General features: G+C 31.9%; 1 protein-coding gene across 1 annotated transcript; it reads right to left on the bottom strand.

Annotated features, from left to right (window-relative positions):
* Positions 1 to 2,719: 2,719 nt before the first annotated feature.
* Positions 2,720 to 19,835, bottom strand: LOC139490268 (uncharacterized). Its single transcript, XM_071277117.1, has 7 exons — positions 19,687 to 19,835; positions 19,270 to 19,381; positions 7,224 to 7,315; positions 6,462 to 6,563; positions 5,033 to 5,709; positions 4,172 to 4,251; positions 2,720 to 3,248 (listed from the first exon to the last, which is right to left on the bottom strand). Exons 2-7 carry the CDS (start codon positions 19,358 to 19,360, stop codon positions 3,088 to 3,090), a joined length of 1,203 nt encoding a protein of 400 aa, XP_071133218.1. The 5' UTR covers positions 19,361 to 19,381; positions 19,687 to 19,835; the 3' UTR covers positions 2,720 to 3,087.
* Positions 19,836 to 20,701: the final 866 nt, after the last annotated feature.

Below are 20,701 nucleotides of genomic sequence, written 5' to 3'. Positions count from 1 at the left end.
TATATTCCAATACACACACTACACACGTTTATGTCCACATTAAACGGTCCATCATTACTTGGGTGTTTTTTTTAAAGAAAAAAACGTGATCAATCATTATAACGTGGCTATAACGAAGAAAGGTTTTAATCGACAAGTTTTGGGAACTATGAAAGTTGTTTTTCATTTGTTCCGTTGATTGATAACGTTTGGTTTGTCAGTCTTCATAAACTTCCCTTTTACGACTTTGCCCTGGAATTGAAGGCTTTTTCTCTGTACTTATTATGAAATTGTTGACCTATACAGTTTGTTGGCGTCTCGTCTTCGGAGATATATTTTCTTTGTCTTAGATCTAAAGATATCATGAAAGTCGTCCGATCTGAAATTTACCAACTAGGTTCCTAGCTTTAACCAGGGTTATTCCACCATTTTCAACATAAGGAAATGACTTTACCTAGTCAGAAATATGACAGTTGTTTTTAATTAGTTATGTGCTTGAGCTATTAATTTTGCCATTGTATTAGGGACTTTCAGTTTCCTTTGAGTTCGGTACTTTTGTAAAACCTGTTTTCCACATGAGGAAATCGAAATGCCTGCACCAAATCAGGAATACCTGTAGTACAGTTGTTTTAATCCGTTTTATGTATTATAAAATTTGATAAGGGTCTTTCCTAAATTTTACTTCGAGTTCGGTATTTATTACATTTATATCATGACATTTCGACCGTATCTGGATTCGTATGCCGAGTGGTGCATACCAAGCAGACGAAGTACACACTGTCGACACAACCGGTCTCGAAGATTCTTTTATTCCCTCATTTTATCTTGGATTATACATTTAACATTGGTTTACGAAATGAGAACATCGATTTACTACTGCAGTTCTCTTTCGATATTTAAGGAGTAATGTGTAGGATACAGCCCAGTAGTCAGCACTTTTGCGTTGACTTAAGTTATCATTGATATGTTCATAATAATAAATTAACCGTTAACAAAACTTTGAATTTTTGAAATACTAAGGTTTTTCTATCTCAGGAATAGATTACCTTAGCTGTGTTTGGCAAAACATTTAGGAATTAAGTTTTGGTCCTCTATGCTCTTCAAGTTCGAACTTTATTTGGCCTTTTAAACATTTTTTGATTCGAGCGTCACTGGTAGGTCTTTTGTAAATATTCCGGACCATATGAGTATTTGGACCATGCGCGTATGGTCATGACCACATGGGTATATACTCATATGGTCCGACCATACGCGTATGGTCCAACCGTACGTGTATGGTCGGTGTAATTAACACTCTGTTACAGTTTACCTTTAATACTTCTAAACTCTTCATATGGTATGTTTATTAAAAAGACGCTATCATATAGGTTATTTTATTATTATATTATGCTAAAACGATTAGCTAAATAAAAATTAGAAGTTTCACACAGTTAATTTTATTTACTTGTCAAAACTATAATAAACACATTTTATACCGATGGTCATTACCGATGGTCATTATCGATTTGTTATTTCGAGTAAATGGCACTATGCCGACTCAAAAAAATAAATTCCAAAAATTCTTAATGAATTGTTACAAAAGAAGTAAATGGAAAGTAACATAGTTTATTTAAGTTATCTTGTGAGTATGATGTGTTGCAGTCATGCTACCACATTTGAGATCTACAGCTTCTTAAAAACACCGTAGACATATCGGAATGGCCCAAGACCTCGGTATCAATGTACGCAGCTACGAAAATGCTAGCTTTTCACTCGCAAACAAAAGGTGTAAATGGAAAGGATCGTGCACAACCAAGACTTGTAAATGCAAAAAAAGGTATGATACCGTGTGGAAGTAAATGTCACCCAAGCCTACATGGAAGAATGTAATTAGCGATGAAAACTAACTATGGCATCAATATTTATTTTTTACGTAGTATTTGAATTCTAAAAATAATACATTGTCATGTAACTATCATTGTTTTTTTAGATAAAGTTTTTGTATTATTAAAATTTTTATAATGTTATTTAAAAAAAAATACCTATATGGTCTAAATACTCATATGGTCCGGCCCGTTAATAACCAAACGAGTATTAAACTCATATGGTCCGACCATATGAGTATACGCATATGGTCATGACCATACGCGTATGGTCCAAATACTCATATGGTCTGGAACATAAACAAAACGCGCGTGTGGCGTAAGCGTAAAATTTTAGTCCTGCTATCTATGATGAGTTTATTAAACAAATGAACAGACAGCCAATGCTTTATATTCAGCATATTAAATTTGTTTCTTGAATAAGTCCTAGTCGGTACATTGTAGGCCGAAAATGTATGATATCTCTTGTAATTTTGATATTTTCTCTTGTGATTTATATTCTCCTGTAGATAAAACACATAAATGCCAGATAACGATTTCAGTTTGCACTTTTCTTGAATAATCTGTATTCGGTTCGCTCTTGCCCGAAAACCAAATATATAAACGTCAAGAAACTATTAAGGAGAAAGGGCACAGAAAAAACAGACAAGATCGACTGTTGTCACAGATGTCTGAGGTTTTGTTTCGCACAAACATATCACATCAAATAGAAAAGTAACAAAACTTTAAATTGGTGTATAAGAAGAATACTATTGTATGTCATTACAACCTGTTGTGACTTCTCTCAGGTAGTCCTCCAAGTTTACTCAGTAGAAAACAAAATACACACAAGAAACAAACAAAAGATCTGACCCATCTATATGACAAAAAGGAATACCTTTTTTACTCATTCTCACTTTAATATCCAATACATATTATGATTAATTACACGAAATTAAATATCAAATAGTCAATAGAAATAACTAACGGAAAATATCCATCTAAATTACTTTTCTCAAAGACATATTCAAAATGACCCTGTTTCCAATATGTTAAAGTTAAATATACACGTTTTAGCCGTCAACTTGTTCATTAAAGCAAGTGGCTTATATGTAAATGTGGGTACACATTGATTAACCCAATGTTTATCATTTTCTATCACAGAAAAACTAAGTTTTTAAATTTATCAACGTCTTTCCAGTACAACGGACCATTTAACAAAAGATTGCACCAGGACTTGCCGATAGTATATTACTAGTATTCCAGCTCAATGGTTTTCATGTATCGGTGTCGTACATAGTGATTCGGAATGTTCCCTGGCTCTTCTTCGTAGTTCTGCTACACTAGATGTTCTTTGATCTGGTGGTAACATTGGTGGTGTACATTCTGGTTTCTTATTGCAGCATCCACAAAATGGTAAACAAGCCGCTATAATATATTAAAAATGAAAATCACATAAGGACAAAATACCTTTTCCCCCCAAAAAATACGTCTTATGTGATATTTGTTTACTGAAAGTTTCCCTAAAGTCTCTGATTAGTTATTTTTATAGTAAAATGTGTTTTATCGAAATTAAAATAATTTTTATTTATTAGTTAATAGTTCATAATAAATTCTTCAAAACTCCTTAATTTGTGTAAACTAAAGACTTAAAGTCTTAATCGTTACCAGTTCCCATGTATTGGATCATATCAAAATCGGAATATGATATGGGTGGTCATGGGAAAACACCAGAGATGATACTGGAGAGCATTTACCGATATAAATGAAAAGCGCTTTGCAAGCATGAAATGCAAAGCGTGTTATTTTTATTTAAAAAAGTGTACTACAAAAATACATCTTTAATGTTACTTTCACAAAGATGAGAGAAAAAAAGAAATACCCTACTGATATCATGAATATTTAAAAAAAACCCGCAAGTTTGATAAACAAATCTTTATATAAAAAGGGGAGGAAAGATACCAACTCATAGATTGAAAACAAACTGACAACGCCATGGCTAAAAATTAAACTACAAACAGACATCAGTGAATACCAGTAATCCCTGAAACAACTAGTAAATACATGTTATTACTAAATTGGCTAGTAATTACAGGTACTTACTAAAATGTTTAGTAATTACGTGTAATTCCTAATTTCACCTATTTATTGTAACATATATAAGAAGAAGGGGATTTTAAAAATAGTATAACCAAAAACCGCATATCTAGAAGTTTATTAGTTGTTCCGAAAGCCAAAACTTTTGTTATCCATGGCTCCAAAGAGATTAGTCATGTTCTGATTTATTGCGAAAGCGGTGTTTGATTTTTAGTCTCTAAAAGAACTTGTTTCTGCTTTGTGAAATGTCTTACCTTTAAAAGCTGGATGAGTCATGGTTGGTAGAAAATGTCGTGGTGTAAAGTAATTTTCAAAGTAGTTTTTGTACTGATTTCTGTAAGATATGAAGTATTTACATAATTATTAAACAACTCGTCATCTCTTTTTAAATCTTATCATTTAATTAAGAAAGTTATGTCATCGATTTTCAAAATTAACGAAACCAATTAACAATATAATCTTGTAAGACGGTAATTTCATAAAAACACATTCAATGGCAAAGTAAATATAAATTTAATTCTACTGTTCGTGTTCTATTGACATTTGAAGTGTTGATGAAGGGATTACAATAATTTGTCTTTCAATGCAATGAATTATTCACTACGTTTGCAAACAATTTATAGAATGGTGCGTCTAGAGACGTCAAGAAATTGCTAATCTTAGTTATAGAGCAAAAGTCAAACAATAAGTCGAACCAATTATATGATGATAACAACCAATCATATGCAACTAGGTCGTCTTACTGAGAGTAGAGCAATAGAGCATAACCAACGCCAATTGCTAAGAAATAGCTATAAATCTGATAGGTATAACAAATTGCTTTTCTAAGAGGGCTTCAGATTTGAAAAAAAAATATCTTTCGGAGTTCAAGGAACAACGTAGGAACATTTTATGTTAAAACTGGATGTATGTATTAAACATCTAAATTACATGAAAAATATAATTTTATAATTTCCTTTAATGACATTGAAAAGGATTCTAATGATATATATTCTATTTCATGTGCATTCGGCAAATATAAGATTCTCAATATGTTTTTTGTGATTTCAGTGTACGGGTATTGTAACAGCTAAAACTGTAATCTTTATCAAAGTTTGAGAGTAAATATAACTTACCCTTCCATTAGTGGCATCATTGGTGGCCTAGTGCTTGCATTATTATTGAGAGCTATCAACGTCTGCATGAAAGATGTCTGCAGGAATGGTTGTTGTTTCTGCAGAAATATATTGTCTTGTGATTGATTTGCCATGTTCATCAGTAGTGATGACGAAGGACACATATGCTGAGGTGTTGATAGAAAATTAAGTCCCGTCCGTAAAGATGATGACTGAGCTGGAGGGGTCGGAGGTTTGATATCATTGTCTTTCGACGTGCTTGCCGATGACTGATCATTACATATTGATGATGTCTCATCTGTTGTATTGTCATGTCTTGAATGTTCTTGTTCTTGTGATATGTCATTTGATTTATGTTCTTCTTGAAAGTGTTCATTTTCCAATTCATTTGGGTTTTCTGCACTATTAGAATTTTTTTCTGCCGTTTCAACCGATCCCGGTTCTTCATTCAAAAATGCATCGTCATGATCGTCATCAGATTGACACATGTCAACGCAAATTTCAGAGCTTGTTACCTTTTCAAGGTCAATGTCACTTTGATCGTCTGACAAAGGGTTTATTGTTGTGTCATGTGATTCCTCATTTCCAACATCTATCATCTCAGATTTGTTATGCTTAGGTTGACCAGTAAATCTTTCACTTTTGCGCCATTTAGCTCTCCTGTTTTGGAACCAAACCTTTATTTATAAAAAACAAATATATCGTTGAATCTCTGAATTTGATTTGCGTTGATAAAAATACCCCTTCCCCCATAAAAAAGAAAAGAGTACAAACAAACAAGTATCTCGAGTAAACGGTTTTGACTTGGACTTCATTTCTACTTTGTTCATATTTTTTGTATCTTATTTTGTATATTATTTCATATTTGTATTGTCCTTCTGTTATTATTTCTTATCAACATAAGTTATTTATTATTTATTTTTAATAATACTAATGCAATGGTAATAGGACAATTTCTTCGATAGAGATTACTGGACGGCGATAGTGGTACAATTCTTATTTACGCCATTTCACCGTATCAATAAATGACGATAGATACAATTGAATAAACCGCCAAAAAATATACAAAAGAAAACTTTACTTAATTGCATACATTTTCTCAAATATACATTTTTTCAAAAGAAGTTTTTGTCGAAATAAAGAAAAAAATCTAACTTATTTGATTTGCAATGGCACACGACTAGTTGTGCAAAAAAGCGTTGTACTCTTCCCGCATTGCTTTGGTTCGTAAAACATATAACGATTTGACAAGAAGGCAGGTTGCAAATGACTTGCAAACGGTGATATGAAATAAAAAAAATAAGCTCTGCAGTATTGGTAATATTAAGAAAAATAGGAACATTATCATTACTATTATTATTTTGTTTATTATTATTATTATTATTATTATTATTATTATTATTATTATTATTATTATTATTATTATTACCTGAACTCTTGCCTCTGTTAGATTTATTCTCATGGCCAAATCCTCTCGTGTAAATACGTCTGGATAATGAGTCTGTGCAAATGCTTTTTCCAACTCCTCAAGCTAAGAGGAATCAAAAGATGAAAAAATGAAAAAGATGAACACTGTTTGCAAACTTTGAAAACGTTTTGTATATGACCATGTCATATCTCAAACTGGGAATTGTGACACGTTGTCTCAATATGCAAGATGAAATAATTTAAAGGACTCAGATAGATTAAGAAAATATCTTTACATTCTGAATTAACTAACTATGTTAAGCTTTTTAGTCAGAGCGTTTGAGACTAAATTTATTCGATATATAGCATTGCCAATATCATCTAACAACATTTGTCAGTTCTTCGTAAGAAAAGTTCAAGTTACAAACACGTTCATAGAATCATCGTTTCTTCAAAAACTATTAATAGAGTTTTCTTTTGAATCAAGAAGTGCTTCTTGATAAATTCAATGTAATTGATAAAGTCAATTGATACAAAATTCTTTGTTGACGTATTGTTTACGTGTCATAGAGTTCTTTGTTAAAAACTTCTAACGGCTGGCGATTAAAGAAAAATAGGTCATATAATATTTTCTCTCAGTTAAAAAAAACCAAACCTGGTGAATGTTTTGATTGTTCATAGCAGAAACTATTTGTTGTGCAACTATTTATTATATTGCATTGTACCTAATACTGAAAACCAAATCCTACACATAGATATCTATGTTTAGTATCAAAAAGAATACCTGTTGAAGAGTAAAAGTTGTACGATTTCTTCTTTGTTTACGTCTTGCAAAACTGTCATCCTGGAACTCTGAATGTAAACCATATCCTGAATCTAAAATTGAAAAACAAAACTAGTTTTAAATTTGTTTTGTTTTTGTTATTCATTTGCATTATTTGAAAATTTTCGGAATTCTTAATGATATTCCCGTCACAAATTTTGCAAAAGGCGAAAACGAGACAGTCCAAGCAATGCAATGTTACTAAAGCCCTAAAGTTTTCATTCAAAACAAATGAGCAAATACCATGGGTTTATATATTACCTCAAAATCTACAAAAATATGTATATTCAACAATCTATTTAAAAAAATCATCAACAAAATTATCAACTCAGTTTAGAAACAAAATAATTCAAACGTTTTAGGCAAACATACCAATGTCCAAGACCAAATAATCAATTCTTGAAGCTAACAGATGACGTGCAAAAAACAAAGACGAGAGAGACTGCAATGAGTTACTATCGTTGAGTCTCTATCACAAAGCAATAAGAACATCCTATTTATGTTCACAAATCCTTATTAATTATAATGATTTCTATTAAGATCTGATTATACTTTCGGAGCATCTGAGATCTGTTTTGGTGGGGTTCGTGTTGCTCAATCTTTAGGTTTCTATGTTGAGTTTTATAAGTTTTGGTCAGTTTTCGTTATTGTCATGACGTTGTCGGTTTGTCAAAGACTTAAGCATTTTACTATTCCTTTGAAAACTTCTGCCTCTTTTTTTTTATATAAAATATTTGTTTTTTCATTGGTAAGGTTTTTTTCTATTCCCGATCCCTAGACCAACCTACGTATTATATAAATGTACACGAAAACGTAGAAGAATTACATGACATTTATATGTTCAGTCAGAGACATATAAAACTGTAGGTTTCTGGTAAAGTAAAGTAACATGTCAGAGTGAACAAGAATTTTTAATTAAATGAAAAATTCCCGTTAATTAGATTACATTACAAAGACGTCAAAGGAAATATTCGTTTTCATTTCTTGATATTTGAAATCTAAGAGAAAACCTAGAACCTTTCAAAGCCCATATGCACTGTTTTATTTTTATCAAAGCATCTGTGAACTGTATGATTCTGACAGGTAAGAAATTCCTGTTGAGTTAATTAGCTGAAAGCAGGTGCTTTCTGGTTTCCGGCTTTTGTATGACATTTTCACAGTCATCATTACATTAATTGTGTCTTACAAGGTTTAAATTTTCAAAGGTAATTTAATTGAACCGATGGGAGTTATAAGATTTCTTACAACAAGGATACCTTAATAGTGTGTGTAAATATGATTAAAGTCCTATCACATTTCTCCATTTGCACACGCTTGCGTGCCAGAAGGAATTAGTTTGATCTATTTGTCACAGCCTACGGATTGTAGCGTGAGAGATGCTTTAACGATTGGTCTTTGATTGAATAAAACAACGTGCTAAACGTCGTGTTTAGACCAGGATTCATTTAATAGATAAATTATATTAGGATAGCCAAGAAATATTAGCTTCTATCGAAATTAACACAAGCCACAATATGTTCTAGACACTTTTTTCCGACAAAGAGTAGAATTAAAAGCTCTATCAGAAACGAAGCCGGATAAAATACTATAAAATATCAATATAGTGAATTCATTAGTGATAAAAAGCAACATAATTTTATTGCCTACAGAAACGAAATGTCGCAGGAATTTGTAAATCATTTCAATAATAACAATAGTTCAAAGCATTAGAAGAAAAAATAAGACAATGAACTTATGCAATAAATTAACAACCAGCTAGACTTGGTTTCAACTGGCACACTAAATACTGCTGAACTTAAAAAGAAGAACGAAGCCTATCAACTCGAGACTTATTTAAACTTGTGAAACTTTGATTTGCTACAATATTTTTAAAATGTAATTATTATTAACAATCTATACACTAATGCAAATACAATGGTGCATATAAGCTCCCCAAGACCACGTCTTGTGACTTTTGCAATAGAACATTTGGAAACACTATTCCTCACAAAAAATAATATATTTTGTTATCAAAAGGCGACATAGATTAGACTCTGTAAAGCTTCAGCTTCAAATTGTCACAGTAAAGCTGCCTTCTAAGAATCAATTCGGTTGGTCCAGAAGATGCTATTGTATTGTGATGAAAAATCTAGTGAGTTTTTGTAGAAAAAAACCAAAAGCTATTTCTGTCGTCTATATTTTTCAATCTATACTTGACCGAATCATGTGCAACATTGGATTTCGTGAATGAAATACCTCCGACTCGAAACTTATTTATCATGGATCAAATAATTCGAAATAATCAAACCGCTATGTTCTTGACTGAAATTTTTTTTACCTTATTTTACACACAAAAATAACTAACAGTAGATACAGCTATGTTACTTTTTATTCACTATTTCCCTGCTAAATCATGCCAATGAGTAGCCATTATTTTTCCTTTAAAACTTGAACGGTATAGAAATCGGTCTTAAACACAACAAACATATAAAACAACATTATTTAGTTTATTTTTTTTATCGTCGGTTGCTGTATTCCGACTGGGTATGGCATAAGTACTTAACGAAATTAAACGTAAATAAAATTGAGAATGGAAATGGGGAATGTGCCAAAGAGACAACAACCCGACCATAGAGCAGACAACAGCAGAAGGTCACCAACAGGTCTTCAATGCAACGAGAAAATGCTCGCACCTGGAGGCGTCCTTTAGCTGGCCCCTAAACAAATATATACTGGTTCAGTGATAATGAACACCATACTAAACTCCAAATTGTACACAAGAAACTAAAAGTTAAAATGATACAAGACTAACAAAGGCCAGAGGCTCCTGACTTGGGACAGGCGCAAAAATGCATAACAATACGCACATTAAAAGTCAGTTCAAGAGAAGTCCGAGTCTGATGTCAGAAGATCTAACCAAAGAAAATAAACAAAATGACAATAATACATAAATAACATCAGACTACTAGCAGTTAACTGACATGCCAGCTCCGGAACTCAATTAAACTGATTGAAAAATTATGTCTTCATCATATGAATATCAGGCACAATCCTCCCCGTGAGGGGTTTAGTATCATACCACCATAACATATATGAGAAGAACATAACCCGTGTCATGCCAACAACTGGTTTATTAAGAATAAATGTGTTTAGTTCCGATGCAAAGACCCTATAAGTGAATCAATATTAACGCCAAAATATGCAATCTTTAATGACCTGACAACAGTATCGTAACTATATCCCTTCTTAATAAGTCTATTTAAAGGTTTTGTTAGCTTCTGAGGTGAATACTGACATTTTTGTGCTTTATAAAGAATATTTCCATAAAACATTGGATGTGAAATACCTGAACGTATAAGAAGTCTGCATGTTGAGCTATATTTACGAATGATGTCCTTATACCGATGATAAAATTTAGTAAATGTTTTGATTAGTTTGTGATATCGAAAACCCTGGTGTAATAGTTTTTCAGTAATACATAAATTTCTCTCGTTAAAATCTAAAACATTGTTACATACACGAGCGAATCGTACAAGTTGAGATATATAAACTCCGTAAGATGGTGACAAGGGAACGTCACAAGGGAACGTCACCATCTAAAAATGGATAATTAACGATAGGAAATGAGAAATCATCTCTTTTATCATAAATTTTAGTATTAAGCTTTCCGTTTATGATATATATATATCAAGATCGAGGAAAGGGCAGTGGTCATTGTTAGTATTAGCTTTATTTAAAGTAAGTTCAACAGGATACATTTCTTAATTACATACTGAAGTCGTCATTATTGAGAGCTAAAATATCATCCAAATATCTAAAAGTATTATTAAAGGAGTAGGTCCGGTAAGACCCATTTTTGGCCCCAAAATATAGCAGTTTTACAAAATTGTTAAAATGTAAACTTTTATTTATTAATTGAACAGTAGAAAGCTTCTGTTACATAAATATGGGCTGTTTTTGACAATACAATGCACATATATCGGGTACAAGCACCTTTAAGTCATGCTAAATCACTGAAATCTTCACAATTCTAGCATTTTAGTTAAATTTTAGACGGTTTTCGTGTACAACGAAAGTGGCCGCATTCGTGTTCATCCTTAATATTAAAATGTAAGTTGTATTTTATGATAATACATAACATATATAAAGGTTGAGGATGAACACGGATGCGGCCACTTTCATTTTTGACAAAAACCATCTGAAAAGTGGCATTTTTTGGCATATTTGGTAGATTTTTCATATTTGAGCTTGAATCGGATCGTTTTTAATGACAAAATCAGTTAAAATCTTTCACATAAACTAATTGAATCAAATAAAAGAGACACTTAAGTGTTTAAAAAGTGGTTAAAATCTTTCGTCAGATGAACCTGAAATTTGAGGCCAAAATCGGTCCTTACCGGACCTACTCCTTTGTGTATCAGATGTTGTTTCGATGGGTCTTTGCTGATTTTTGTCATAAATTGTAACTCATAGCAATACAAAAACAGGTCCGCAATAAGTGGTGCAAGGTTAGTCCCCATTGGAATTCCGATAACCTGACGATATACGGAATCTCCAAAGCGAACAAAAATGTTATCTAGTAAAAATTCAAGAGCAGATATAGTATCAAAGCATGTCCAATTAACATAGTTTTTTTGTTTATTGCTACTAAAAAATGACCTAAAAGAGTTTGAACATATATATTCACATTCTGACTTTTTAAATGCCCATTTAATTAGGTGTGTGAATTTTTTCTTAATGAGAATGTGAGGCAATGTGGTATATAGGGTAGAAAAATCAAAACTTTGAACAGACTCAAAATCACCAATATAAGCATGCAATTTATCAAGTACTTCCAACGAGTTTTTGACACTCCAAAAGTAATTAATTCCACTATTTTCGAAGGCTTTATTTGAACAATTTATTATCAGGTTTTTGATTGTACCAAGTGTACTAGTAAGAATAATAGATAATTTAGTAGTGGAACAATGGCTTGAAGACGAAATAAATCTATATGTGTAAGGTGTTTTGTGTAGTTTCGGAAGCCAATACATAGTTGGGACTTTCATTGTTTTTGGTTCTGCTTGTAAAGCGGTAGCTAAAAGTTTGTGTTTGTTACAGATGTCGTTTTCTGAAAATGGAGTCAGTTGGAATGTTGGTGAATTGGTGATTTCTTTTTGTAGAGCCTCAATGTAAAATTTACGTCAAACAATAATAATATTATTAGCAGCTTTATCGGCCGGGACAAAAACAAATTCCTTGGCTAGTTCTTTTAGTTTATGTTTGATACGAGAAATAGGTTTATTGTGGTTATTTTTAAGAGTAAAATGTTCTTTAAAATGTTGAATACGTATATCAACAATGTTTATTACTGAATTAAAAAAAGAGTCCAAAGATTTTTTTGTCAGCTTTTTCCCGTTTTATCCATTTCAAACAGTAAGTACGAAGTGAGTCGTGGATGATATCACGGCACTCATTCCAATTAATAGTTGAAGGGGGGCGATATTTAGGTCCTTTACTGAGGAATGATTTCAACTCTCGGTCTTGAACGATGTTAAGATCTCCTGTTATAACATGGGAAATGGGTTCATAAATGTATTTGGAATTACTGCAATTACATGTTCTTATAATTTCCATGTTCCATGTAAGGTTATTGAAAATAAGATTTGAAACTAAGTGGGATGGTCAATCAAAATTCCTTAGTTTTACCACAGAAAACAAAGATTGAGTAACACATACACCACCCAAGGATGAAAGCAGGTGCTCTGGAAAGCAGTGTCTTCTCTACTAGTGTCAACCGGCGTGCTAAGTACTGTGTACGTGCCAAAAGAGTACTTTTAAATAACCCTTTTTTCTTCTTATATACAGATAGTTGAAATAAACAAATAGAAATATAGTATGAAGATACACTTTAATTCCTATAAACATTGAACAGGATTTATCATTTTTTTGTATAATTACGCCTTATTTATGTACCTTTGATAACTATTATACAATTTTAAACCTAATATACACATAACACAAAGAAGATTGAAGTTAATTGTATATAAGTATTTTTCTATTAAGTGTACTATTCCATTATGTAAAGGAAACACTGCCATGCCTATAGGATAAAGTTTCAAAACCATAACGAGGAATTAATCGAATATTGTAATTATATTCAATCATATTATCTTAGATTAAGTCATTATATTCTCGTATAAAGGAAATAATAAAGGAAATACCAACAGACAGATTCCTCAAACTGGTCATGAAAATAAGTTAACATGACCATAAAAAACAAGGGAGTGATCATATGTGTATATTTTACTGAATAATTGGTCAAGAAAGTAATTTTCGCACATTCATTTCAAACTCCAAATTAATTTAAGTAGTTATAAAATAGAGAATATCAGATGGATTTTTCATCAAACCTGTACCAATCTGAGACACCAATATAATCTCGAGAGCTCTGCTCGAGGGGTTATTCTGGCAGAGAGTCGCTACAGAGTATGAAGGGCTAAAAATCTTTGAAACTACACACGTTTGTTCTGTTTTTATGTGCTGTCCTATGTTGTTTTATGTGTTCGTTTTTTTCTTCTTTGGTTAGCATGTAGAAATGTACTATTGTATTGTTTGTTTCTGTATTTCTCTGTCCTGAATGTTCTTGCATTTTTTGTACTGTATTCCTGTCATGTATTCCTGTCATGTAATGTTGTCATTTTGATGTTATATTTAACATTGTCATTAAAGCGCGAGGTTTGGCTAGCCAGAAAACCAGGTTTAATCCACAATGTTTTTTTAAAATGTTCTGTACCAAGTCAGGAAAATGGCAGTTGTGATCTGCTTACCCTTCCGGAGCACCTGAGATCACCCCTAGTTTTTGGTGGGGTTCGTGTTGTTTATTTTTTTAGTTTTCTATGTTGTGTCATGTGTACTATTGTTTTTCTGTTTTTCTGTTTGTCTTTTTCATTTTTAGCCATGGCGTTGTCAGTTTGTTTTAGATTTATGAGTTTTGACTGTCCCTTTGGTATCTTTCGTCCCTCTTTTATAGCTCGTTTCTGTGTGTGTTGCATTGTCGTTTGTCCTTTGTTGCACTGTTGTTTCGTTGTTGTTGTTTTTTTCTTTCTTATAGTTGATGTATTTCCTTCGGTTTTAGTTAATGTTTGTAACCTGAATTTGTTTTCTCTCAATCGATGTATGACTTTCGAACACCGGTATACTTCTGTTGCCGTTATTTATACTTTTTTTATGTATAGTAACTATATGACACAGGTTTGTTGAAACTTAAAATTAGAGTAGCAAATCTTTTTTAAAAGTATTTGTCATAAAGAAGCTATTAAACAAAGAGTTCTAAGTTAGAATCATCCCTTCGAACATATCAATGTCGCCATCACGAGTTGACCTTTATGAAATATCTGTTTCACGGATGGCGGTGAATATGTTCCAATCTTCGTAACCCCATTTTTGTTCTCCTTTTCCCCAAATGTAACCTACCGAATGAGACTTATCAACTGGTTTGTACTTACATGAGTAACACGCTAGGTACCACATGTGGAGCAAGAGCACTTGCAATCAAGCCTGTTTTATGGGGTTCGTGTTGCTCAGTCTAGTTTTCGATGCCGTGTTTTCTATGCTGTTATTCGGTGTGTTTTTTTTATCTTTTCTTTTTGTCTTTGCGATGTCAGTTTATTTTCGATTTATGAGTTTGAATGTCCCGTTGTTAGCTTTCCTCTCTCTCTGTTGGTAAAGAAATTTGATAAACTCTTGATCCAAGGATGTTTAATAATGGATAAGTAGATACCTACACATTTCACAGGGGCTTTGAATGGAATTAAACCACAACTATGGTTTCTGTTGGTCAGTTTAATTTTGTTTCAATCTGTTTAACCTAATGAGTATCATGTGCACCCTGGCGTCAATACTGTTAAGTTACTTGAATCGCTTAAAATAATTCGGAATACGATCAAGTATTGAGAAATTTCATGCAAATGGTATACTGTAATTAACCAAAAAAGTTGAACGAATATTTGTGTGTGAAACTGTGAAAAGATTGCAACAAAAAAGTACATGTATTTGTCAGGTAGCTATTTGCAGGATATCACTTGACTAGCGATGAAAACATCATCGTAATATATAGCTCAAGCGCTTCTTGTGCTTCCGTAAAACTGAGACTTCTATAGTCTCGAGAGTAAAAAGACAGATAGGCAAAGGAGGTAAAACATGTCAAATGTGATAATCATTTTAATATCAGTTTTTAGAAAAAAATGTAAAGAAATTATGCATGAAATGAAACAAAATGAATTAAAAGTTAAAAAGAAACAAAGATAAAATTGGCTTTGAAATTTGATACGACTGTCATACAAGTGAGAGATTTAGCTCGCTTTAAAACAAGATTTAATCCACCCTTTTCTAGATTTAAAATTGACTGTACCAAGTCCGGAATATGACAGTTGTATCCATTCGTTTGATGTGTTTGAGCTTTTGATTTGTCATGTGATTAAGGACTTTCCTTTATGAATTTTATCGGAGTTCAGTATTTTTGTGTTTTTACTTTTTTCTAACTCTACATGTCCATTAGGTTTCGCATGTAAAATTTTCCATGATAAAATACTAAATAAACCATGACCGACAGTATTGATAAAGCAGTTCGCTCTAAAAAAAAAAAAAAAAAAAATTTAATGAGGGTACGGTACGGTGTAAAAGTTTAGTTACGTTATATATTTGTTTTCTTATTTGACTGTATTCTCAATTTGACTAAAAGTTGTTCTATATTTTCATTTAATTTTTAATGACTATACCCTATGAGATGTGGACAAACGATCTAAAAACGGCCGGCATATTTTTCGAGAAAATAATTTTACTCGTATGACACTGGTGCTCTTCGCAATTTTCATTATTATTTTTTCGATAATTTGTTTTTAAACAATTTTATCATGTTAAATATGACGAACGCTTGCTTTGGGAAAAAGCTGGAAATATACATTTTTAGGTCTGGTTAGTTATCAAAGGTACCAGGATTATAATTTAGTACGCCAGACGCGCGTTTCGTCTACATAAGACTCATCAGTGAGGCTCATATCAAAATAGTTCCACTTGAATAAATAAAGCACCTCATCCACTGGAGGGGATTACGTTATCCTAACAAATAAATTAGAAATTAAATGAGAGGTAAGGATTCCGTAGTTCACTCAATTTAAGAAACGTGATACCCTATGCAATGTATCTAATAAGTTTCAAATTAAACTAGATGGCTTCATGTGTGAACTTTCATGACGTCTCAACTTTTGTCGTTTATCGGAACCTGTATTCATATCGTATTTGCTTAAAATGGTCATTTTGATGTCTATTTCGATTGACTCCATGTAAATCAAGAAGAAGAAGTAAAGGGGAGATATTATTATATGCTTGAATATTACATCTTTCATTCATTTTGGTTATGAATGATCTTTAATGCATGTTTTAAGAAAAGTAAAAAAAAAATACAATGCTATTTCTTTTTTTTTTTACATGAATAGCAATGTATTGAGCTGACTAATAAACTATTTAAATGAGGTATGATTTAATTTTTGCCAAAAAATGTGATTTTCAGTATTTAGGCCTTTATTGTTATTATAAAGCAAGAGTTCACACGAACCTATGATGTTGACTACGTTGGTTAAACACATTCGGTTGATATTGGGCAAACCTCGTTTGCAATAGTTGTATTCAATTTAAAAAGTTGCTGCTAGTTGCCAAATATTTCCTAAACTTTCATGACGAAAGAAGCTGATTATGTTGATTCAAAGGAACATGAACAGCAAGTAATTAAGATACCACCAGGAAAATAGCAGAAATGACTAGATATGGCCTTACTATTTTGATATGAGCGTCACTGATGAGTCTTATGTAGACGAAACGCGCGTCTGGTGTAATAAATTATAATCCTGGTAACTTTGATAACTATTAATAACACTGGGTCGATGCCAATGCTGGTGGACGTTTCGTCCCCGATGGTATCACCAGCCCAGTAGTCAGCACTTCGGTGTTGACATGAATATCAATTATGTGGTCATTTGTAAAAATTTCCTGTTTCCAAATTTCGAATTTTTCGAAAAACTAAGGATTTTCTTATCCCATGCATAGATTACCTTAGCCGTATTTGGCACAACTTTTTGGAATTTTGGATCCGCAATGCTCTTAATTTTTGTACTTGTTTGGCTTTATAACTATTTTGATATGAGCGTCGCTGATGAGTCTTATGTAGACGAAACGCGCGTCTGGGGTATTGAATTATAATCCTGGTACCTTTGATAACTACTTGCAACAAGCTACCCGAGGAACCTTCACTGAGCTATTGCAAATGTCTTTAACGTGCAGGGAACATACAACTTTTTCTTCAAGAGGCATCGAATTAATTGTCCCCATTCCGACCGGAATGTGTATCTTTACATTTCGCACAGCAAAACGGACGCTCCTCAGCATAGGGTTTACTGTAGGTTGAAAAGTCATATGTCTATACTGATGCTAGATTTAACTCATTGATGAAAGATATACCCCATATACCCCCATATGTTTGAAAATATGTGTCTTACTCTTAAAAGGCTTTTTAACTTTTTTTCTTGTCTGGAGTTTTTTTTTATTGATAACATCTCCTTTTGGTAATAAGACGACGATAGAAAGTTAAAGATATTATGTACAGTCAACAAATATCAAGGTATATGCAAACACGAACTTTACTGATTATAAAATTATTCTTATTCAAATAAAGATATTTTCTACTTCTGTTTTCAAAACGAACGATAACAATGTTAATAAGAAATTTACGTCGTTCAATGATGATGATGCAGATGATGAGACTTTAAGGATACTTTCCATAAAATGTCCTGCTATTATTATTCTCAACTCCCCCGAACTCTTTTATACTATATTTAGTTTATATAATACATGTTACCATGAAGAACAAACAAACAAAATAATAAAAGGCAGCTATTGAATTTGAATGGTTGGATGATGCACTGAAAGTATTCAATACAAGCAATAGTTGTAAAAATGCGAAAATGAAATAAATAAAACTAATATATCAGTATAAAATAAAATTGTGTAAATAAAAAGGTAGGCGTAGGTATTTTTATCAAACATGTATGCATTAACTGTAAAATGTCGTTTGTCATTTATTTTAGGCGTTGTCTGTCTTATTTTTCGATTTATTGTTGTCTTACTTACAACTAAGTATCCTAAAAAAAATCTCTTTAAATGCCATATTGTATGAAACCGTACCTTACAAACAAGCCCAATTTAATATTTATGTAGTTGGTGCGTATGGCAAACTCGAACTTCTGAGAATATATTTTCAGATATTTCTAATACGGTAAGAAATGAAGAAGTACGCAAAAAGGAAACAACAAAAATGAGATTGAAAGGGCAAACAGACAAACTGCATCCGAATCACCAGTATAGCAAAGAAAGAGATGAAACTTTGGTTTTTGTGATAACCTTTTCTGGTTAAAAATGTCGTCACTGAAAAGAGCCTGTTGAATATTCTAATTTAATATATTTCATATCATTTAGAATAGGTTTTTTTAAGAACCGCTTCCGCCTATTAGAGTTTCGAAAAAAAATCTGAAAAGTACCATAGGAAACAAAACTAAAATCTATGGACAATGTTGAAGATTTAAAACTACCATTAAATAAACTCATCATAAATACCAGGATTAAAATTTTTACGCCTGACTCGCGTTTTGTATTAAAAAAAAACCAGCAGAGACGCATGAACAATAAAAGCCAAATTAAGCAAGAAGTTAAAGAAAACATATTCCGAAATGTTTTGCCCTGTAAAGCTAATGTGCTCTTTCCCGTGGGTAGATAATCCTTAGTATATCGAAAAATTCAAAGTTTTGTAAACAGTAAATTTTTTACAATGACCATATCAATTACAATTCCTCTCAACACTAACTACTGTATGAAGAATAATACATGTTACATGTAAGTCCTATTATAAATAGCAAATCTTTAATTTTGAAGACTGAAAATAAAGTGTAATTAGAAGAAAAAAAACAATAAAGAAAATGTATAATGAATAAATACTTACAGGGATTGTGGTGGTGTTGGTAAGGTGTTAGATCCATGCCGTACTGACGAGCAGCTGGGTGAAAGCTTGGTGGACAGTGAAAGCAAAACATCTCTACAACTAATCTTACAACCTGAAACAAATATTTCAACAAATTAGATAACTAATATTGACATAAATAAATCCTAAAAATTCTATAATTTTAAATGATTTTTTAATTTGTAAACAAAAGAGTTAAAAATTAGTTAAAATTTTACTTTCAGAATGATTAAAAAGGATTAAAGAAATAAAATTAAAATACATCAAAAAGAAAATTATAGTAACTACCTTGTACAGGAACAAGTGAAGAAATGAAAATGAAAAAAAAATAATTCTGAATTATGTTTAAACACAAAGAAAGATCACATTTATTTTGTAAGAGATAAAGAATTGCCTTACCTTGAATGGCGAACACCAAAGAATGATCTCTTCTCCGTAAATAATATAATTTACTCACTATCTCCAAGCATCAGTGAGCCTTACTTCACTAAGTGTTTTATCATAATTTGTAATATTGCTGATTCCGATTTGCAAACATCTTCAGTAATTCAGTTTATGGCATGTAATCTTCAATTAGACAGTCAAAGACAGGCTTTAAGCCATGCCCACCATATGATTACGAGGATAATCATTGGTGACATATCAAATGTGCTTGACAAAGTGGGTTTACCGGAGGAAGAATGGCAACACGAACGCACTGTCTTACACGTGTTCATCGATTATTAATTGAATTAGGAAATAACTGATGCTGAATAGAACAAAAATAATACTTTGTTTTTGTTTTACTTGTCAATAACTGTGGTATTATATTACCATCCCGTAAATCACTGAAGATTAGGTAATTATATTATATTTTAGTTTAACATTCAATTCCTTAATGGAATATCAAGCACTACAATTAGATTAGAAGAAAAGGAACAAACCAAAATGATACCAGAGTCGTATTGAAAATTGAGTTGAAAATAAGAGTAAATTTTACCGGCTTCTTCTCTAAATTGCAGGTATATTGTCTGTTTTCTTAGACAAAGTATAAATATAATGAATATATCGTATATCTATTACAAAAGACTATCTATTATGTTGTGTAGACAAACAGTTATATAATAGTAATAATACATAAAATAGAAAAACAGAATAATTTCCGTCGATCTAGCTTCCTTTCAAAACTAGTTTTTTAGAAGAAATATATTTTAGATGTAAATTCCAGTAAATAAGATATATAAAGTCGAGAACGTTCAAGATAGGAATTAGCAAGAAACCTAGTCGTGCTTTATTTTACAATAATGATGATAACATTGTAAATTTTTTGGGGTAACTTTGTAATAGATTTCACATTGCTGAATCAAAATAAAAATTCTTTATTTTTAGAGCTGAATTTCACATAAAGGCTTCCATTTCATTCAGTTTCATGAAG

Source organism: Mytilus edulis, chromosome 9 (assembly GCF_963676685.1).
Source record: "Mytilus edulis chromosome 9, xbMytEdul2.2, whole genome shotgun sequence".
NCBI lineage: Eukaryota > Metazoa > Mollusca > Bivalvia > Mytilida > Mytilidae > Mytilus > Mytilus edulis.
The sequence above is the reverse complement of the archived record's forward strand: the minus strand, read 5'-3'. Positions and strand labels throughout refer to the sequence as shown.